This window comes from Polistes fuscatus, unplaced genomic scaffold (assembly GCF_010416935.1).
Source record: "Polistes fuscatus isolate 324 unplaced genomic scaffold, CU_Pfus_HIC Scaffold4, whole genome shotgun sequence".
In the NCBI taxonomy this organism is placed as follows: domain Eukaryota; kingdom Metazoa; phylum Arthropoda; class Insecta; order Hymenoptera; family Vespidae; genus Polistes; species Polistes fuscatus.
The window spans coordinates 3,166,081-3,186,315 of record NW_025113118.1 but is presented as its reverse complement, the minus strand read 5'-3'; the positions used below and the strand labels follow the sequence as shown (position 1 = coordinate 3,186,315).

The following is a 20,235-nucleotide window of genomic DNA, read 5'->3' as shown; positions in this document are numbered from 1 at the left end:
GAGAAAGAGAAAGAGAAAGAAAGAAAGAGAGACGAAGGGGGTAAGTTCCGTTTCCCGTGTATCACCTAGTAGGTATCGCATGCCATAGTGTACGACGTACGCGACATTGTACGCGAGAAACAAGACGAAGACGAAGAAGAAAACGAAGACGAAGACAATTCCGACAAACGTAGGCGCGTTATTCGTGTACGTATAGGGACTGGTTGGTCTATGCCAGTGAAATTTGAATAATTTTCCTTCCATCGTTGATTCCCGGCATGCGCGACCGAATAACATAGATTCACGGGGGGCAAATTAAATAAAAGGGGCGGGCCACTCCTCCGTCAGTCGCAGTTCGATCGCCGATCGTTCGTACGCACGAGGAGGAGTCCACACAAACATTCATATTTTATTATTTTTTTTTATTTACAATCATTATTAGATCATAGATCATTTCGTCAGAGACGAAATCGATCGTATTAAAGTGTGAAACGTCGAAAGTGATTTTTTCGTTTTAGAAACAAGTCTGGTGCGCGAATTTAAAAAGAAGAACCAAAAAAAAACAAAGAAATAATGACGATCACGAGAGCGATACTACCGATTTTGTTGGTGGCAGGATCGATCGCATTAGGATCATCCAATCAGGATCTTCTGACGAATTCTTTGAACCACTGCATCCCGGCGGAATCTTGGTCTAATTGTTTAAAACACGAGATCCTCGAATACCTCGACGAAAAGTTGGGTACAGTAACGGAAGCAAGGTCTCTCGATACCGTTGACGAAGCCATCGTTGCTAGGACTTTCAAGTATCTCAAGAGTTTCGACTATGGCATGGATTTACCCTTCGTAGACGCCAGTTTGAAATATAGGCCTAGCAGAAGTTTGGCAGATCTCGACATAGAGTTTCAAGGGAACGACGTTGTTAACAATCAGGCTCGTGGATTACTTAAGAAGAAATTGTTACTGCCATTTTTGCTATTGTTGAAATTGAAACTAAAAGCGCTTATGCCAATATTCGTTGCTATTATTGGATTGAAAGCATTGAAGGCTTTAGTTCTATCTAAACTCGCTATATTATTGGTCATCGGATTCCTCGCTGTACAATTTTTAAAGAAGGGTGGCATGATGATGCCTATGGGTAAATGCGAAATAATAAAAATATCATTGAAATTCGCGTGTTAATAAATAATTATCGACAATGTCTATTATCTCGTTTAAAAATTCATTTTTTCTTTTCTTTTAGGTATGTCGATGGAACCGGCTACTCCCCCATACGGGGCTCCACCAATGCCCTCGACCACGTCGAGTTACGATCCAGCCAACACATGGGACGGAACCGGCCCGTATTCCCGCGTTTGGACCCCGACCAATGGTGTGGAGTCTCAGAATCTAGCGTACAGTTATTATTCACCTAGCAGTGGTTCCAGCTCGTATAGTTCTCTCGGTTCTCCTTCATCGTCATCATCTTCATCGTCATCTTCTTCATCGTCAAGTGCTGGAAGCTCGTCGAATTATTAAACGAGAAAAAAAACAAAACAAAAGAAAGGAAAAATGGCTAATAATTCAGAGCTATCAATTAGTTTCAATGCCGTATCGATCATTATTCGTCCAGACCAAAGATGTTTAATAACAAAATATCAATTGACACGCTAATCGATACGAAAATTCATATTTTCGATAAGCGTACCACCATTTCTCTCTCACTGCTTTTCTATTCTTCTTCTCTCTCGTAGATATTAACTTTCTGTTTATTTATTTTTTTTCTACTTCCTTGAAAGAAAAAGATCTTCTTCTCATCGATCATTTCACGCGTTGGACGTACTTTGATCTATCTGATCGAAGATCGGTAAATAAAGCCGATCGATAATTTTGATAATTGTTTTTTTAATTTTTTTTTCTCTTTTTTCAAATGATATTCGATGGATCATAACACGATTTATCTCACGATTTATATTTATTGTTCTCCGCGTGTGTGACATTTAATTATTTATTATTGTTATCACATTTGTTAATAAAAATGCATTTCTCTTCTGTAAAATTTGGAATCTTGTCTCATTTCATTTCTTTTAATCGTTTTAACGATACTATGCAATTGTTAGAATATAAATGCTGTGTTTAGATGAAAAGCTTATATTTAATTTGTTTGTTTGTTGGTTTGTTGTTCAATTTACAAGTTTGCAGTATGCAACGTGAGTATTCTTTTCAGACATTCATTCACCGTTCTTTGAAGTATGACGCCTGTACGAATGTTACTATACTTGCAACGAGTAACATGGGTTATCATAGTTATTAGTCAAACTTCAAAAATTGTGAATATATCAAGGAATCGGAAATTACGTTAATTAATTAAACATAATACATGAGTGGGTTGACAAATTTTAAGCCTGACAACAAATATTGCTAATTTATTTCTTTTTTTTGATAAAAATTAGTTTGACCGAAAAAGAAATTGTTTACGCGTTAGGCCAAATACTTTTCAATTCATCCATTTATATATTTTACACGCATACAGTTTAAATTTGTATAGGAAAAAAAAATCAACGACATATAAAATTAAAAATATAAAAGTAAAGATTTCGTTTCTTTTATATAAAATGCTGGAATATACATTTTTAGAATAAAACCATCGTTTATTTAATTTTATATGTTGCAATGAATTATTTTTTTGTTATTGTAATTACTCATCCTAATTGCAATAATTTATTGTAATAAAAAATATTCTTTTTTCATTGCACCGAATGATTAGACGAATTTGTGTTGATTATATTTAATACCATGCGACGTATATTCGCATAATTGTGAATTATTTGAATGTAATTTATAAATTATTGTTCGTCGGCAACGTAGGAAACGATAAATGATCGATAAAATGTTTTTCAAAAGTCCCGAGGATTAGAATCATTTTGTTGATTATATTTCTAAGGTTTAATTTTTCCTCTCATAATTTTTATACTTTTTAATAATAACGGTGTTATGATTCGTCGAAAAATCGTTAAAAGCTACATTGTTGACGGTCGGTGATGAGAAATAAAGTTTGCATAGATGTCGTCTTCGGTATGTGAAGATATTTACGTGCAAATTTTTACAAAATTTGCAAAATAGTTACATTATTTATTTATATAACGAAATCAAATAAATATTGTCTACTGTCATAGATTGAAGAAACTTTAATATAAAAAAAAGAAACAAGTTCTGTCGTTAATTAATTAAAATAAATTAAATTAAATATACAATTTGTCAAGATCGTTTAACGATAATGTTTATTAAAGCAAAAATATTTCAATAATATAAAAATCTTCATATAATATTTATCGTACGATTATAGGATAAAAATTTTGCATTCATTCGTTGGCTAATTCAATGACATAATTTCTTACGAAAAATATAACTCTAACACAAACGCGACGTTGATGATGCTCGAGTTTACGAGATTCTTTATTTTTTTTTTACTTTTAACATAGTAATATTTTTTGCGATACATTTATTATTACAAATATATAAAAGAAAAAAAAACAAAAAAGAAAACAAAACAAGTATCAGAATGATTGGAAAAAAGATAATAAAATAGATTTGCAAGTATAATCCAGGTAATTCGAAGGAGAATCATAGATACATACAATATAATCGAAAGAGTTTCGTTGTTGATAGAACTTCATTGCAATATGGTAGTAGAAGCTCCAATGCCCCACAAGGAAATCGACATAATCCGCTTTGGAGCCCTCGTCCCTTTAACCGCTTGACCACAGGATTTTCTACTCTAAGGATATCGACCTTTCTCAGGACATGAGATAGAAAGAATAAGTAAAAGAGATAGAAAACAAACTACCACGTCTATCTTCAAGTAGTTTCGTCATTGTAAAGCCACTTGACGTTTCTTACTAACCGTGAAAAGATTTGCAAATTATGTTTGGTTGAAAAAAGGAAATAACGAGTACAACTTGGGGATCTTACCGAGAAACGAAGAGAAAAGAAACAAAAACGTTCGTCATTACGTTCGACGAATTCACGTTGATTGTTTTTTTCTTTTCTTCCTTTATTTTTATTTTCATTTATTTTAATCGATCCGAAATTTATCAAGAAATTGACATCTCAATGGTTACGACGATGAAAAGGATTGAAGAAATTTTATTAACGTAAAACAGTTTATAACACATAACCTAAAACAGTTTATATTACATAACCTAAAATAATTTTTGATTTCGATCAAAATTAATTCAAAGTTTTTAACCTTTGAAATTCAAAACTTTTCAAATAATCCTATTCACATTGGATTCTTTCTAAATATTTGTCAATAATTGAATATACATAATATTTATTATTTCCCCGAGTAATATGTCCTGAAAAAAAATTACAAAATTTGCTCAATTAGTAAGAAAGAAAAAAGAAAAGGGAAGAAACATTTTAGAAAATTGATAAAATATATATATCGATCGTTTGATTATAAATGATAATCCTAAAGAGGTAATAATTAGTCAGTTAATGTAAACGTTCCATATTTGTTAGACAAAAATTTATGGTCGCGCCAGTCACGCACCTCGGAACGAAGAAAAGAAGACCTTTGCGTGTGACGCAATGTATATACGCTTTAACGATGGCATTCACTTCGCGCATGTAGATACACATACACACATATACGTGTGTATACATGTATGTTTAGTAAACGTACATACATATATATACACATATATACAAGGAACGTCTTGTTGCGTTATATTTATACCTGATTCTTATCCTTCATGCACTTTCTTCGAGATCATAGGCATTCGTACTTTCTTTCGAAAGGTGGGGAGATTCCATAATTTCGAAAAATAACGAAAATCACGATTATTAACTTTCCGCTTCTATTTCCAATCGATTAATTTAAAAAACATCAACATTATATACGATCGTTTCCCTTAACGAAAATATTTTTATTCAAGTTTTTATTTAATAAAATTCTATTCATATAATTTTATATTCAAACCCTCTAACGATTATACGGGGAAAATCAATTTTTTCTCCCGTAATATAATTAAACTTCGCATGAGCGGATAATTACGAGGATGGGTTCGATTCTCTATCTATTATCGATCGATAGAATCGAATCTATCGATTTCTTCAGAACGCGCAACGCGTTTCCTGTATACTCTTCTCGTAATAAAATAAAAAAAATAAAACTTCATCAACTATACGTACACAAGCGTATACGCACAAAGATGGAACAAGGGAGAATGCAATCGGAAAAAAAGAAACAAAAAAAAAAGAAAATTATAAAATAGATAAAAAAAAATGAAAGAAATAAAAACGTTTTACGCGTTTTCAGATCCAAGCTGCACCGTTCGTTTTTTTTCTATTTGTCCTTTTCCCTCTCTCTCTCTCTCTCGTTCAGGGGAGATTAAAAAAAAAAAAATGTTCTTCGAAAACTGGAGATCCTTTGTGGGCGTTTATTCGTATAAAGCAGGGCGTACGACTGCTTCTGATCGAGAAAATGAAAAAGAAAGAAATAAAGAAAGAAAGAAAGAAAGAAAGCAAGAAAAAAAAAGAAAAAAAAAAGAAAAGAAATAAATAAAGAAAGAAAGAGACAGGAAGAGGAAGAGAAAAAGGTGCAGAAGGAGGGGGTAGGGGGGAGAAAACTGTCTGGGGGTGCAACGTATGCCACGATGAGTGTAGGTGCCTGTTACACAACCGGAAGTACTTCTTCTCTCTACCGGGGATGGAAAAAGAAAGTTCTTCCTCGTGAACCAAAATCCGCTCCTCATTCTATCTCTCTCTCTCTCTCGTGATCCCCCTTTCACGTATACACTACGCCACCATTTTCTTTTCTTTTTTTTTTGTTCTCGATACATATCACGTAAGCTGTTCTTCCTCGTTCGTATGTTATATAGAACCGCTACATTTTTTTTCCTTTCTTCTTTTTATTTTCTAACACGACAATACATCATATTGTCGTATGCTATTTTATTACCTCGTTCGTAAGATTCTTTAGGTTTTTTAATAATTTTTATGAATGAATTAATTTGCAAAAGAAATGAACGTATAGTGTGTATTTAACATAAGTTCAATTATTTACGGACATATCGAATTTCATTTTTATCATCAATATTATATGATAATATATATAATTATTCTGAACTATGATTTTTTTAGATCAGCGAACTACATTAGTGTGAAATTAATTTCTTTTACCTTTTCTTTTTTTTCTGAAAAAATAGAAAGTACAAATATTAGTTAATTTAATTGATTTTAATGAAAGTATCGATCAATCGGTATTCTTGATAAGACATTTTTCTTGATAGCATAATGAATACTTTCTTTTTTTTACGATCGTAAGAGATAAACTCGTCGTAATTACCTGTTTTTAATTTATTTAACGATAATGATTCGATTCGTTTGATCACAGTTCGTTCAAATTTGCCCTAACTTGTTGCATTATGAAGTACTATATCTCTCTAAGTAAGAACAACGTCGTCTGTAACACACTTCATTGCGTATCGTTTGTGGTATTTACGTAATACCCATGTTTTTCCTCTTTTTATATAAATAGTTTATTTTAATAAATAAACATATCGTTCGCGTATCAACGCCCACGTTGATAACGATTCCGTGCAATAGAATATATCTAATAAAGTGTATAAATATGCATCTTTAAGTCTCGGTTATAAAGAAAAAGAAAAAAAAGAAATAAGAGAAAGAAAGAAAGAAAGAAGAAAAGAGAGAGAGAGAGAGAGAAAGAGAGATAGAAACTGCATTGCAATTACCATAATCATAGAACTACTTCGAGTTAAATGTGTGGCTACTTTGTTGCAAACGACTGACCGCTTCGATCGCGATACGCTGTGACATTTAATTTTCATTTTTTTTTCCCTTTTTTATCTTCTTCTTCTTCTTCTTCTTCTTCTTCTTCTTCTTCGATGAATTGCATATCCCGTTTCTTTTTCCTATACTTTTTTATATCGTATTTTTTCTTTTTTTTTTTTTATAATCTGTTCTTCTTCTTCTTATTCACTTGCCGTGGATCGTTTACGTTACTCCCTTGCGGCCATCCGTTAACATTTCTAACTTCTAACATCCCGGAGAAAGGAATAAACGACGATGAATTGTCGATAATCAAAATCTTACCTATCCTTCTATCATTCTCCTATCTCGTAACTTTAACAATTGGAATTAATCGATCGGATGACCTTTTGAGAAAAAAAGAAAAAAGAAGAGAAGAAAAAGAAACAAATTCGATATAAAAATGAACATTAAGGAACATTAAGAATTCTATAAGTATCATACCTGAAGTCATACCTAAACGTTAGACATAACTAACGAGATTATCTTTTTCTCTCATCGTCATCATCATCATCATCACCATCATCACGGTGACATCCCATTTTAAAAAGTCGGCAAAATATTCAAAGCGTTTATTTACCTGAGCGAAAGAGCAAGTGGTTTGAAATATTCAAAAAGAAAAAAAAAGAAAAAGAAAAGAAAAAAAAGAAAGCACATTTCTTTTATAGTAAATTATTATATCCTCTTTCTCTCCTCGTGGTCGAAAGATCCGATAATTCGATAAAAGGGAATAAACGACTTTTCTTTTGACGAAGAAAAGGGAATGGTGGAAAAAAGAATGATGATCCGGCAGGAGAAATGCGAGAGATGAGATGAGAGAAAGTAAAGAAAGTCGAACGATACGTACGAGAATGGAAGGAAGAAGAAAGGTAAAGGTAAGGAAAAGAAATGCAAAGGGAAAGGAAATAAATAAAAAGAATAAAAGATCACCGGCTTTTTCGAAAGTCACACGACACACACACATATAGACGCAAGCGGAAAGGGTCTGTTTAGGAGGACCCTTAAACGGTTCAAGTGCAAAAACATTTCTATTTGTCAAACGGGCCAACGACTTCATTATATCCCAACCAATATTTTCTAACTTAACCGCAATCATTTATAAAAAAAAGAAAACCCGATGGGTTGCTCGTAAACTACTACGAAAAGAGGAAAAATAAGAACAAGTCAACTTTCCCCATATTTAACGAATTTGCGATTAGACCGGGGCCGGTGGCAGGGGTGAGGGGGAGGGGGTAAAAGAAAAGCACGTATATCATCAACGAGAGAAGAGGAAACAGAAAAAGAGAGAAAGAGAAAAAAAAAAGGGCAGATCATCATTTGCCCTTTTATCTCTGACAGGGATCACACAGTTGGGACGCACTGTCCACGAAGTGCTGTTACGAATTTTAAAACGAGCCAAAAAAAAATCTCTACCATTGGTTCATCGCCGAATATAGAGAGAAAGCAACAAATTTTCCAAAAAAAAAAAAAAAGACAAAAGTGTCACACCGATTCGTATCGAAGGTTATCATCAATCTTGGAAAGAACATGAATTTATTTCGCTATGGTTTTTTCAGCGGTCGACTAAAATTTTGTCGTCGGTTATCGTTGATTTTTGAGATTAATCTGTTCTCCTCCCATCCCCCTCCCCTCACCACCCTTCTCCCACCATTGTGGATTGTTCCTGTTTTTTTCTTTTTCCTTTTTTCTACTACATTTCTAATAAATAAGAATAAAGTGTTTTTTTATGTAACGCGTTGTTGTACAGGATAAGAAGAAGAAGAAGAAGAAGAAAAACAAAAATGAAAGATAACGGAACGTACGATTTATCGATGCAGATAGAACAACAAAAATTCTTTTACCGTGGTAAAAATCAAATATCCATTTTCGTTATAAATTAAGAGATAAATATCGATAACCGTGATTTTTGGTCCTTGGCTGTTTGAGAAATAATTAAACGAAGATATTATATATTGGTTAAGTGGAAGAAGAAATAAATAACGAAAGAAAAAGGAGCAAAAGAAAGAGAGAGAGAAAGAGAGAAGGAAGGAAGGAAGGAAGGAAGGAAAAAAGGCAAATGGACGAAAAACTAAGATCGGAGGGGAGCGATCATTGAAGAATTCATTTCGTTTCGTTTCGTTTCGTTTTGTTTCTTCTTTTTTCTTTTTTTTGTTCGACTCTAATCTCGAAACGTCGAGACGTCATTCCAAGTCGGCGACACGGCCGATTTACGCGGTAGGACGCCATATTTACCCCACCGATCAATGGAACCTCGTGTTTGCTTAATGATGAAATTCGCATATTTAGAACCGGGGTTCCTCGTGTTTCTCGATTTATTTATTTCTTTTTCTCTTTTCGTTCAGAACGATTCGAATTGAGACCACCAATAACGCGAATCCCCTTTCCCCCTTCTGCCTCCTGCCCCCGCCCCCCGTACCCGAGCAAGCGTTGCTATTGATCGAGGATTTTTAACTTTTTGTTGCTATATTCGTCTTCGTCTGGTAGGATTGATTGAACTTAAAAGAAGAAACAAAAAAAGAAGAATAAAAAAATCAGTATCAATCGGAAAACACTGTAAGCATGGAAATTATAGTTCGGTCCCCGGATAGGTCATCGATAGGATTCGTTTTTTTTCTTCTTCGTAGTCGCCCCCCCCCCTCTGTCTACCCAACCTCCTCCTCCTCCCCCCCACCTGCCCCCTCCCCATATCTTCCTTCGTTAACTTCCGCCGTTTCTTCTCTCGGGCATCGGCCTAGCACGAGAAGATGTGCTTAGAAGAACACCGGAGGAATCTTCTCCTTATCCACATGTTTTCAAGGGTCAGTGAGCTCCTCGCTTGCAGAGGAGCCTCCAATCGCCGTCTTGCGATGCATTCTTACTTCGTAGAACTAGAAAATAAAGGAAACAGAGAAGGAGACTAATTTTATGATACTTAAACTAGCCTCCCCTTTCCATTGGTAGTAACCCAAAAGGAAAAAAAAAAACAAGGAAAAAAATAGCATATCCAATTAAATGAAAATAATATTACGAGATAATAATCTCGTCGTTTATTAGCGATTATTAATAAACGTCGTACACCCCTTCTACTTCTTCCGATAATATTTAACAAACTCGACAAAAGTATTATTACAACACGCAGCTCGAGAATTGCGTGTTGCTATTTTCTAATCGACTTCTTGATTAGAATTAAGTCAAATTTTATCTATCGATCGGTAAGAGTAATTATATTATGCATTCAAATACAATTTTAAGTAATTATATTATGCATTCAGACAGAATTTTATATACGTAAATGAAGTGCGTTGAAAATATTTTCCTCTCTAAACGATGATTACACCGTAAAAGTTATCATTTAATATTAGAATGAAAGAAAAGTTCATGAGTTAATTGTGTTATAAATTGCACGATTGATTGTTTTTTTGTCAAATTTATTTCGAAAATATTAATAAGAACAAAAATAAAAACCTCACGAACTTTTCATTCACCCTCATATATTAACAAGAAAAGCATGCTTTTCCCTTCCACCACCCACCTCCTCCTGAAAAATAAATTCAACGAGCAATAACTCAAAAATTTAATACATACATACATACACATACATTTCAATTAATTGACTTTTTGATCGTACACGTACGACACACATTAATTAAATTTAAAACCGTGTTTCTTTTTTTTTCGTTTTTACTTGATTAGAATACTTACTCAAAGATATATTTTATTAAACGAAAAGTTTACACATTTTCAAATAATAATAATTAAAAATGAGAACAATATTATATATATATATCATTATTTCTCGTTGGATAAAACGTGTAAGAAGAACAACAACTAATACTACTACCACTATTACTACTACTAATACTAAAGAACGAGCAGCGAACCTTTGAGCCTTCGACGTCCTCGCTCCTCGAGGATTCGAAAGGAGATTCCTTCGTGGTGTCGTCACGGATTTTATGCATTCCTACGCAGCTCGAACGTTGCGGGGCAGGGGGGTATGGCGGTAAAGGGGAGAAGGAGGGAGGTAGGGAAACTTCCTTAAAAACCGAAAGTGATAATACGGGGAAAGAAAGATGTTCTAGCGAGCCGTAGGAGAGAGGAGGAGCGGGAGCGGGGGGAAAAAGAAAAAAAAATGATTAATGATTTAGAATCGTGACATTCGGACCAATTATATGTTACCACCTACGGACACGTACAAATTTTCGTTCGCACGAGTTTGTGTATATTTAGTGTATATAGGAAATCTTTTATTTTTCAGGATTAAAATTTAAAACCGAGAGAAAAATGATGTCCATCCTTGAAAGTAATCGTCGTCTTATTAGTCGTAGTAGTCGTCGTCATCACCATTCGTTTATTCCACAAATAACACTTTACGAAATAGATTTGAGTTATATATACAAAGCTATAAAACTGTTCTCACTGTTACCTTGTATTTTCTTCGAAATATTTAAAGTATTGTATCCTACCAATATGTTACCGTATGATGTAAGAAAATGAAATAAAAAAAAAGTAAAAAAAAAAGATAAGGGAAAATAAAAAACGTCGTTTTCAAAAGCCGGAAGGGAAACGATCTGAAACTAAACTAAACTAAACTAAACGAATCGAATCGAAGAAGAAGAAGAAGAAGACAGCTGGCAAATTTCTAAGCAGCTGGGAAAAGGTGAAGAAAATCACCTTTATCCTTCAGTTAGACACCACCAACGTAATCTGGATGATAGTTTGAGAAAAAGGGTCTCTTTAAGATTGGGATAGGTAAAATGAATGATAGGTCTAGGGAAAGGTGGCTTTTTCCACGGAATATTGAATATACTCCTAGTATACGGAAGGGTTGAGGGTATTCTATGGGTTCTCTTTTTTTTCTTTTTTTTTTTTCATTCGCGTTTTTAATCCCCCTATTCTAAGTAAGGGCGGTTACAGGAATACCGTTAGGTCAGCCAAGTTCGTTCGCAAGCTGCCCTTAAGATCTTGTCCGTTGCTTCTGTTCCTCTTCCTCATCCTCCTCCTCCTCCTTCTTCTGCTGGTGGTGGTGGTGATGATGGTGTTGGTAGTGGTACTCCTTTTTTTTCATCTTTTTTTTTTCTTACCTTTCACTTCTTCCTCCTTCTTCTTTTTCCTGGCATTTCCTGAATACCCTCATCCTCATCTAACTGTGGTCCATGTAATCTACGCGCAGCTTCCGCGTTTCGGGGACCGCCGTTCTCAACAAACCTATTCGGTTCTTTTCCTTCTCATGGTACTCATAAGAAGTGGGTCGGCCCACCGGTACGAGGAATTACGTTAAAAACCAACCGACCAACCATCGAAATCGAACCTTTTTTTTTGACATCAAGTACCGCTAGACGAAATTTCTATGGGAAATAAACGAGATTCATTAGCACTGGAAACTATTTATATTTTTTTTCATCATTAATTTATGTTCTTTTTTTTTCATTCGTTGGAAAAATTTCTAATTTAAAAAAACGACGATTCGTTTTTGTTAAATGTATTTTACGAGAATGATGATAAAAATTGATCGATCATTTTAATTACTGTCTTGAAAATAAATTCAATATAAATTAATAAAATAAATTTGAGGGATTTTCAAACGAGAAAGAGAGAGAGTAGAAATCTGAAATTTTATGGAATAATGTTTAAAGACAAAGAGAATATGGTTCTGGTGATAATAACATTAAATTAATCACATTCGATATTAAACTTAGTTCACGTGAAAAAAAAATCATACGTTTGTGGTAGCGGAAAAACGTCTAGGATACGTCTCTAAGGAATAAATGTTAAAAAACTTTTCTTTTCCTTTTTCTTTTTCTTTTTCTTTTCTTTTTCTGTCGGTGAATGTTGAATACCAGTAAACTGGCACACCGTGACGAATTCGTGATCTATATCGGTTTTACGTGTGAAAGTTAGAAAGAGAAGGAACAACACCTCTGTAGATTCGTAATAATTTTATTTCTAACAATGAAGATATTGGAAAGTAATAGAAGAGAGGAAAAAAGAGAGGAAAGTTTGAAAAAAGAAGAAGAAAAAGAAAATACAAAAGGAAGAATAAAAAGGAGGAAGAAGAATAAATAGAAGAAGAAGAAGAAGAAGAAAAAGTATAACAAGGAATGGTTGCGAAAGAATGCACGATGATGCAAGGTCGTTGTTTGTCATGATTTATATATTGAAAAAAAAAAAACGTTGGTAAATTTAAAATTGACCTTTTACTTCATAGGCAGGACGGGGCGGGGGCGGGGGAGGGGGTCATTCAATTTACACGGCGGGAGGGGGACGGAGAGTATCTTGTTGCGACCTTCGAAAAACTGTTGTTCGACGAAAAATTGTCGAATATAACTGAAATATTATGTGATTAAAAAAAAATACTAGCCAACGATGCGCGAAGGTTGCAACGCGAGAAACAAGGACGTAATTCTTGGAGAGGAACGAAAAAAGTGAACATTTACGTTAGGAAAAAAAAAAAGGAAAACGTTAACGGGTTTTGTCAATCGTTCGTAAAATTTACGTTCATTTCGTTTCTGTCGGAACTAAATCATATCGTTTGTAATAAATAATTATTTCGAATGTTTTGGTGATTGTTATTATTGTTGTTGTTGTATATTTTGCAAAAGAAACTTAGTCGGGTAGGAAAGATTAACAATCCTACGATGTAATGAGAGAAAAATGTATACGCGTTTTCTTGTGCTTCTTTCCCCTTACCCCTGCTCCGAACAATAATTGAAAGAAAAACATCTCGCGATTTCTTGTTAGAATCTAGAATTACGTACATATTTCTCGAGTTAAATCAACCAATGCGATAATAGTTGGATACACAATAATCGTCTCGCTAAATAATAAAATATAAATGAGATAAATATTAATAAAGTAGAGTTAAATGTCACGTTGAAATAAAATAATAGTGTTTTCCGTTAGGTTCGTTGGATCCTTCCAGCATCTTTGGTTAATAACGATGACAAGAGTATGGCGTAGAGAGACAAACGGGAGGTAAAGGAAGAGGTTCGGAATATGTGAGATAAGGGAGAAGAAGAGTGGAAAAGAGAGAGAGAAAGAGGAGAGAGAGAATGAGTAGGGGGAGGTGGGGGGAGTCGAGTGATGAGAAGATAGTGGGGATTGCAGTTGTAGCAAGAGCAGTAGGGGAAAAGAGAACCGAGCAACTCGAGAAGAGAGAAGAACCTAGTAACCTAGTGCCGAGAGGAGATGCCTGCAGGTCTCTCTCTCTGCAAAAACAAAAGAGAAGAAGTGTATGGCACGTGGTGGGCCCGTTGCCCGATCGGCGCCGATACGTCGTGATTAGTAGCGCGACGTTCCCTACCACCTTGAAGAAGAACCTTTCCTATCTTCAGGGTATACCCCCATTACCTTCTTTGGGTACTTGATTCGGTTTACTAGCTGGTATTTCAAACTAAAGTATTTATCTTTCAATATTTCGATTGAAATTAATTTTATTGAACGAATAAAAAGAAGAAGAACCTTTCCTCTTCATGGTATATATCCTGAGTCATTTTTTTGGGTACTTGACTCGGTTTACTAACTGGTATTTGAAACAAAAGTATTTATCTTTCAATATTTCGATTTAAGTTAATTTTATTGAACGAATAAAAAAAGAAAAACCTTTCCTCTTCATGGTATATATGCTGAATAATTTCTTTGAGTACTTGACTCGGTTTACTAACTGGTATTTGAAACAAAAGTATTTATCTTTCAATATTCGATTTAAGTTATTTTATTGAACGAATAAAAAAAAGGAAAACCTTGAAGAAGAAACTTTCCTCTTAAGAAAAGAATTTGAGTTAATTTTATTGAACAAAAAAATAGAAAAAAAAGAAATCCATTTACTTACCATCGAGATACTTTGTTTATGGTGTATCACCAAAAAAACACGTCTTCTTCGAAGAAGACTTGTCGGTTGTCTTTGTACGAATGTTTAAATATACATCGTAACGTGTTTACTTATACGAAAACGTTTCGAAGAATTTGTTTTCATTACGACCTTCTTAACTTGCATCAGCATACGATTTTATTAACGAATACGATGCGACCTTTTTAAATAATATAAAATATATATATATATAATATTATATATGAGGATGAATCAAAAAAAAAATTCGTGCGTATTTTATATTTAATATTTCCAAAGTAAATTTAACAAAAAAAAACAATCAATCCATAATGTTCAAGTTAAAGTCAATGTCAAGTTAAAGTCAAATGTTCAAGTCAAATAATGCATCAGTCCATTATTTCAAAGTAAAAGTTTCAACGAGAATAAACGTACGAACCTTTTGTTTCTATCCTAATATGTTACGATAGTGGAATTAATTATTTTTCAAAATAATTCTAAATCGAGATTGTTTTTAAGTTAGATCAGTTAGCCGTTGGTAATATGAAAGAACTGTAAAATCTTCAAGGATCTAACGGTCGCGAACTAAGCGAAGTTACTTCTGCAAGTGAGTAGATTAACCTTTCTATTCATATTTCTATAGTACGTGCAATATGTCCAATGCGTTTACGTTTAGTTTAAAATAAACTAACGGCCTCTAGACCAAATGAAAATGTTTCTAGTATCGTAGAAAGTTGAGATGTCGTTCATGGACGACGAAATAGGAGGACACTAGACGACAAGTCGGTACGTTATCCTTGAAGGACGAGACAATGGAAGGTTGTGGCCTGACAATAATTGTAAAAAGGAAATAATATTTTTTTCTTATCTTTTTTATATTTACTTTTTATCCTCCTATTTTTATTTTTGCTTCATTTATATATATATATTTTCTTATATTACTCTCTATGCACTTACCATTTATTTATAACAAATTACGAATACCTATCACTTTATTAGGAAAAAGATCTAAGTCTTATAATAATTTCATGAAAATATTTCTTTCCACGCACAAAAAAGGCTGAACGAAGGAAAGAAATAAATCAAAAAAAAAAAAAAAGAAAAAGAGTGCAAAATGATGAATCCTTCTGTGTGTGTAACTACGGGTTAAAGTTTTAAGACACACCTTGCAACAACTACAAAGATGAATAAGAAGAACAAGAAGAAGAACAAGAAGAAGACGACTGCGAAAGGACGAGTCAATAATAGAAACAACGACTTGGCGGCTCTTGTTCGTAACGTAACCTCAAGTAACAAACTCTTACACGCGAACGTTGAGCTAGCACGCGCGCGAGTTTCTGCCGAGATAGAAAGGTCACGCTGTTGAGTCGAAAGAATCGTGACACGGCGGAATTAACGTTCGAAGACTTCGCAGACTCCGCGAATAACACGACTCCGTTCTACAAGAAACACTGAGAGAGAAAGAGAGAGAAAGAAAAGAGAGAGAAAGAGAGAGAGAAGTAGAAGAAAGATAGACATACATATACACGTACATATGTACATATAAATTTATACACACACTCACACACACACATATATATATATATATATATAAATACAATGAATTTGACCTCGCATCATCGGCTAACGATCTTCGTTCGATCTTTTGCTGATCGGTCGTCGTCTCTCTATCTCTCTCTCTCTCTCTCTTGAAATAAATAATTAAAAAAAAGGTATTAAAAATATGTATGACCATGTTTTGAATGCATTCGTGTTTGTTTATTAGAATTCTTTATTTTTTTCTTTTTTTTTTTTGTTCTTATATACGAACGTGTGTAGTTGCATTTCCATCCTACACATCTTTCTTTCTTTCTTTCTTCCTTTCTTTCATTCGTTCTTTCGTTCTTTCTTTCTCTTTCTACAAACAAAAGTTTCAAATATAAACGGCAGCGTAATATTACGCTTATTAGATTACACACACGTAGATAGATTTAACACTTTCATCCAAAAATCTTGATCATTTGTGGTTTTGATTATTTCGAAAATTTCGATGAATTTTACGTTCATTATGTTTTTCCGCTTAGATGATTCACAATGATGGAAAAGATAAAACAGATTGATGGATTATGCGTAATAATACAAATAGCAATGATATATAATATAATAATATTATAATATATATATATATATATATATAATATAATAAAATAAAAATAAAAATAATAATAATAATAATAATAATAATAATAATAATAATAATAATAATAATAATAATAATAATAATAAAGGTTACAAAATAAGAAAAAAAAAACTGATAAGGAAATAGAGAGGGATTTAAAAAGAGAATAAGTAAACGGGGAATAAAACGATAGGAATATTACAAATTATTAGCCCGAAGGATTAAAGTTTATCGGTCGGGGTCTTTTAAAAATAAGAACAAAAAAATACGGTAACTCGTACACATTGTCGTGTTTTCTCCTGTATATGTATAATCGTGCGTGCCACGTGTATATGTGTGTGTTTATGTGTATGTGTCGTCGTAGTTGTATACGCATACATATACGTACCTATATAAATATACATAAACATAAGGATAGCAAAAAATAAAAAAATAAAGAACCGATGGAAAATCGTTCTCGCAATTCCTTACGAGAAAAGAAAAAGAGAGAGAGAGAAATAAAATGCGAATGCAACGAATGGAGATACACGAGACGTATTTATACGCGTGCGTTCGCGCGCGCGCACACGTACACGCAGAGACCCATGTTTAATGTATAAACAAATGTGCGTAAGTAAGAAGAGACAGAAAGAGTAGCAACAGCGGCGGCCTTTTACTTGGCGAAGATGTTCGTATTGCGAGAAGAATGCAAAGTACGCGGTCGTCGTGGTTTTAAAACGCGTGGATCGCACGTTACAACACACCGCGAGACGCGATGTAAAGAAGTTATGTGTAACAATGCACGGGTGCACGGTTAACTGCTTCCTGACGACGCGAGAACTACTGCCGTACGGCCTTTACCTGTATATATATAAATATATATATATAACACGTATACATCTGTATTATACGTATGCGTATGCGTATACGTATACGCGTGCGACCACGCGTGCACGTGTATTTTTGCATGTACGTATGTACGTACATATGTATGTATGTATGTATGTATGTATGTATGTATGTATGTATGTATGCAAATATGCGTGTTGTGTGCGTGCACTCTTTTTCTTCATTTTTTATTCCATCTCAGGGATGAGAGCTTCGAGAGTGTGCGTGTGCGTGCGTGTGAACCGTACGTTCGTGCCGGTGTATAAATCCTCTCGCGTGTTCTCTCGCGTACGCTTGCTTTCGCGATCGGAAGAGTACGAACGAACGGGTCAATGAACACTCCTCAAGCGCGCGATTCTTACGTTTTATTTATTAAAAAAAAAAAAAAGAAAGAAAAAAAAAGAAAAAATAACTCGTACGAATTATTGAATAATAACAATGAAAAAACAAAAAGAACAATTTTGTGTTTTAAATCATTAGACACACGCGGGAGAGTATAATTATTGAATAATTACGAAGAATCTTTTTTATATTCGATATTGATTCGATTGAATAAAAGAATTAAAAAATACACAGTAGAAAGAAGATGTACGATAGAAAAAAATTACGAGTTAGTTGGTATCTCTATACGTTTATGCGCACGTATGTATGTGTGTGTGTGTGTGTGTGTGTGTGGGTGTCGTGTCTCATGTGACACGTATGAGCTATAAGTTAAAAGGATTTATATATGTGTATCTTCGCGTATGTATGTATGTACGTATACATATTTATACACACACAATATATATATATATAGTATGTCTATAGTATTTCTCGAATATCGCTTGTCGATAATCGCGTTGTCGTCGTTTTTGCTGGTGTGTGCGTGGCACTCGTTCCAGTAGCAAGAGAATAGTAAGTGAATACAGGCGCAACAACACAACATAACACAACAACGGCGCTTAGGTGCTTACAGAGACCGCAATAACGGTTGTAAAACAAAGTAGCAGGGAAAAGGTTAAGGACGAGGCTTCTCTCACACCCGGCAGTTTCTTGGTTGCAGGTTAATAAAAGCATCGCACGTAACTACTCGCGACATTTTCCCCTCCCCCCTCTCCCCTCTCCCCCACCCTCCTCCTCCTTCTTATCTATCAGGAGAGATACGATCTTGCCTAATATAACACGACTAAGATCTATACAACGAAAATCCTATTTACGATGGTATTAACTATCATTTAAATAATAAAAATAATAATAATAATAATAATAATAATAATAATAATAATAATAATAATAATAATAATAATAATAATAATAATAATATTAATAGAAAGAGAAAAAAACGAATAGTAACACATGTCGATCTTCAATACATCCGATAGAAGCACGTGGTGGATGATGTTGAACTCGTGGTTGACGACGAGTGACGTGCACTTAGGGCACGAACACATGATCGCAGGCAGGTATTTCTCGTGTCGAACATAATCGAGAAGAAACGACTAGATAGGTAGCCGATATCTCATTCGAATGGCAGTGCTAAGGGTTTCGTTCGTTTATTCCTTTTTTTTTCTTCGATTCCTATTTTTATTTTATTCGATTTGTTTGTTCCTATTTTTGTATATTTTCCGTTTTCTTGATTTTTCCTTGTTGTTGTTTCTTCGTTACAATATATTTCTTTCGGTTGCTTCCTTTTGTTAAGCCGAAGGATTCGTTTTATCCGAATATATAAATCAGATGAATTCTTCTCGATAGACGAAAACAATCGTCGGGGTCGTGAACCAATAATCCGAGGCTGCGTTCCACATTGGCAGTGCTGTTGTCGCTGGTTTGGCTTCTGTGAAAAAGAAAAAAGAAAACAGAAAGATTAAATTAATGATTAAGAATTTGTCAATTTTATAATATGACAGTTAAGCGATAAGTTAGTTCGAGGAAATTTATTAAAGGAACGCGACTCGCGTAAATATATAAGAGGTGAATCAAAAATTTGTGCGAGAACCCCGCATAAACGAATTTATTTTAGTAAAATGTACTTTTTGGAAATATTAATAAAATTTTCGTGGTGGAGTCAACGATCGTAAACCGTCCTTTTATTTTGGGACGAATGATCTCGAGCGAGCGAAAGGATAGAATCTAAAGTTCATGGAAACTATAATAATAGATGAACAATAATAACAAAAAGAACAACGACGGATCTAAAAAAGAATTTTTGTTGAATGCCGAAAGGTCTCTCCTACGGTACTGAAAACGTTCCGCTAGGTGTAGGCGGGGTAAGAGTGAACGACAAGAAGGAGGAGGAGGAGGGTGGGGTAAGGCGAAGTAAGAGCAGAATATATCCTGATCTTAGCGAAGGCCGCCTGGTGCATTCTAGGCGTGCAAAAAAAAAGGTGCATAGAGAAAACCACGCCCTAGCCTGGCAAACGCCAAGACGAGGAGAGATCGTGTGTCCCCGTCAGGGACACATTTCTCCGGTGGAAGTTCGTCCAGAGTTTTAGTCTCAAATTTCTCTTAGTTGACCAGTCAACGACCTTCGATAAAACGAGATCTTTGCTACCAAAGAATCGGATCTAAATAAATCGCCAATCTGTGTGTACGTGCGTGCGTTTGTATGTGTGTGTGTGTGTGTGTGTGTCAGCTG

The 20,235-nt window shown here is 34.3% G+C and overlaps 1 protein-coding gene across 1 annotated transcript; it reads left to right on the top strand.

The window, feature by feature from the left end:
- The first annotated feature begins 552 nt into the window (after positions 1-552).
- Positions 553-1,497, top strand: LOC122521181. The gene is made up of 2 exons (XM_043641683.1): positions 553-1,117; positions 1,223-1,497. The coding sequence occupies exons 1-2, from the start codon at positions 553-555 to the stop codon at positions 1,495-1,497; spliced, it is 840 nt and encodes a 279-aa protein (XP_043497618.1).
- The last annotated feature ends 18,738 nt before the right edge of the window (positions 1,498-20,235 follow it).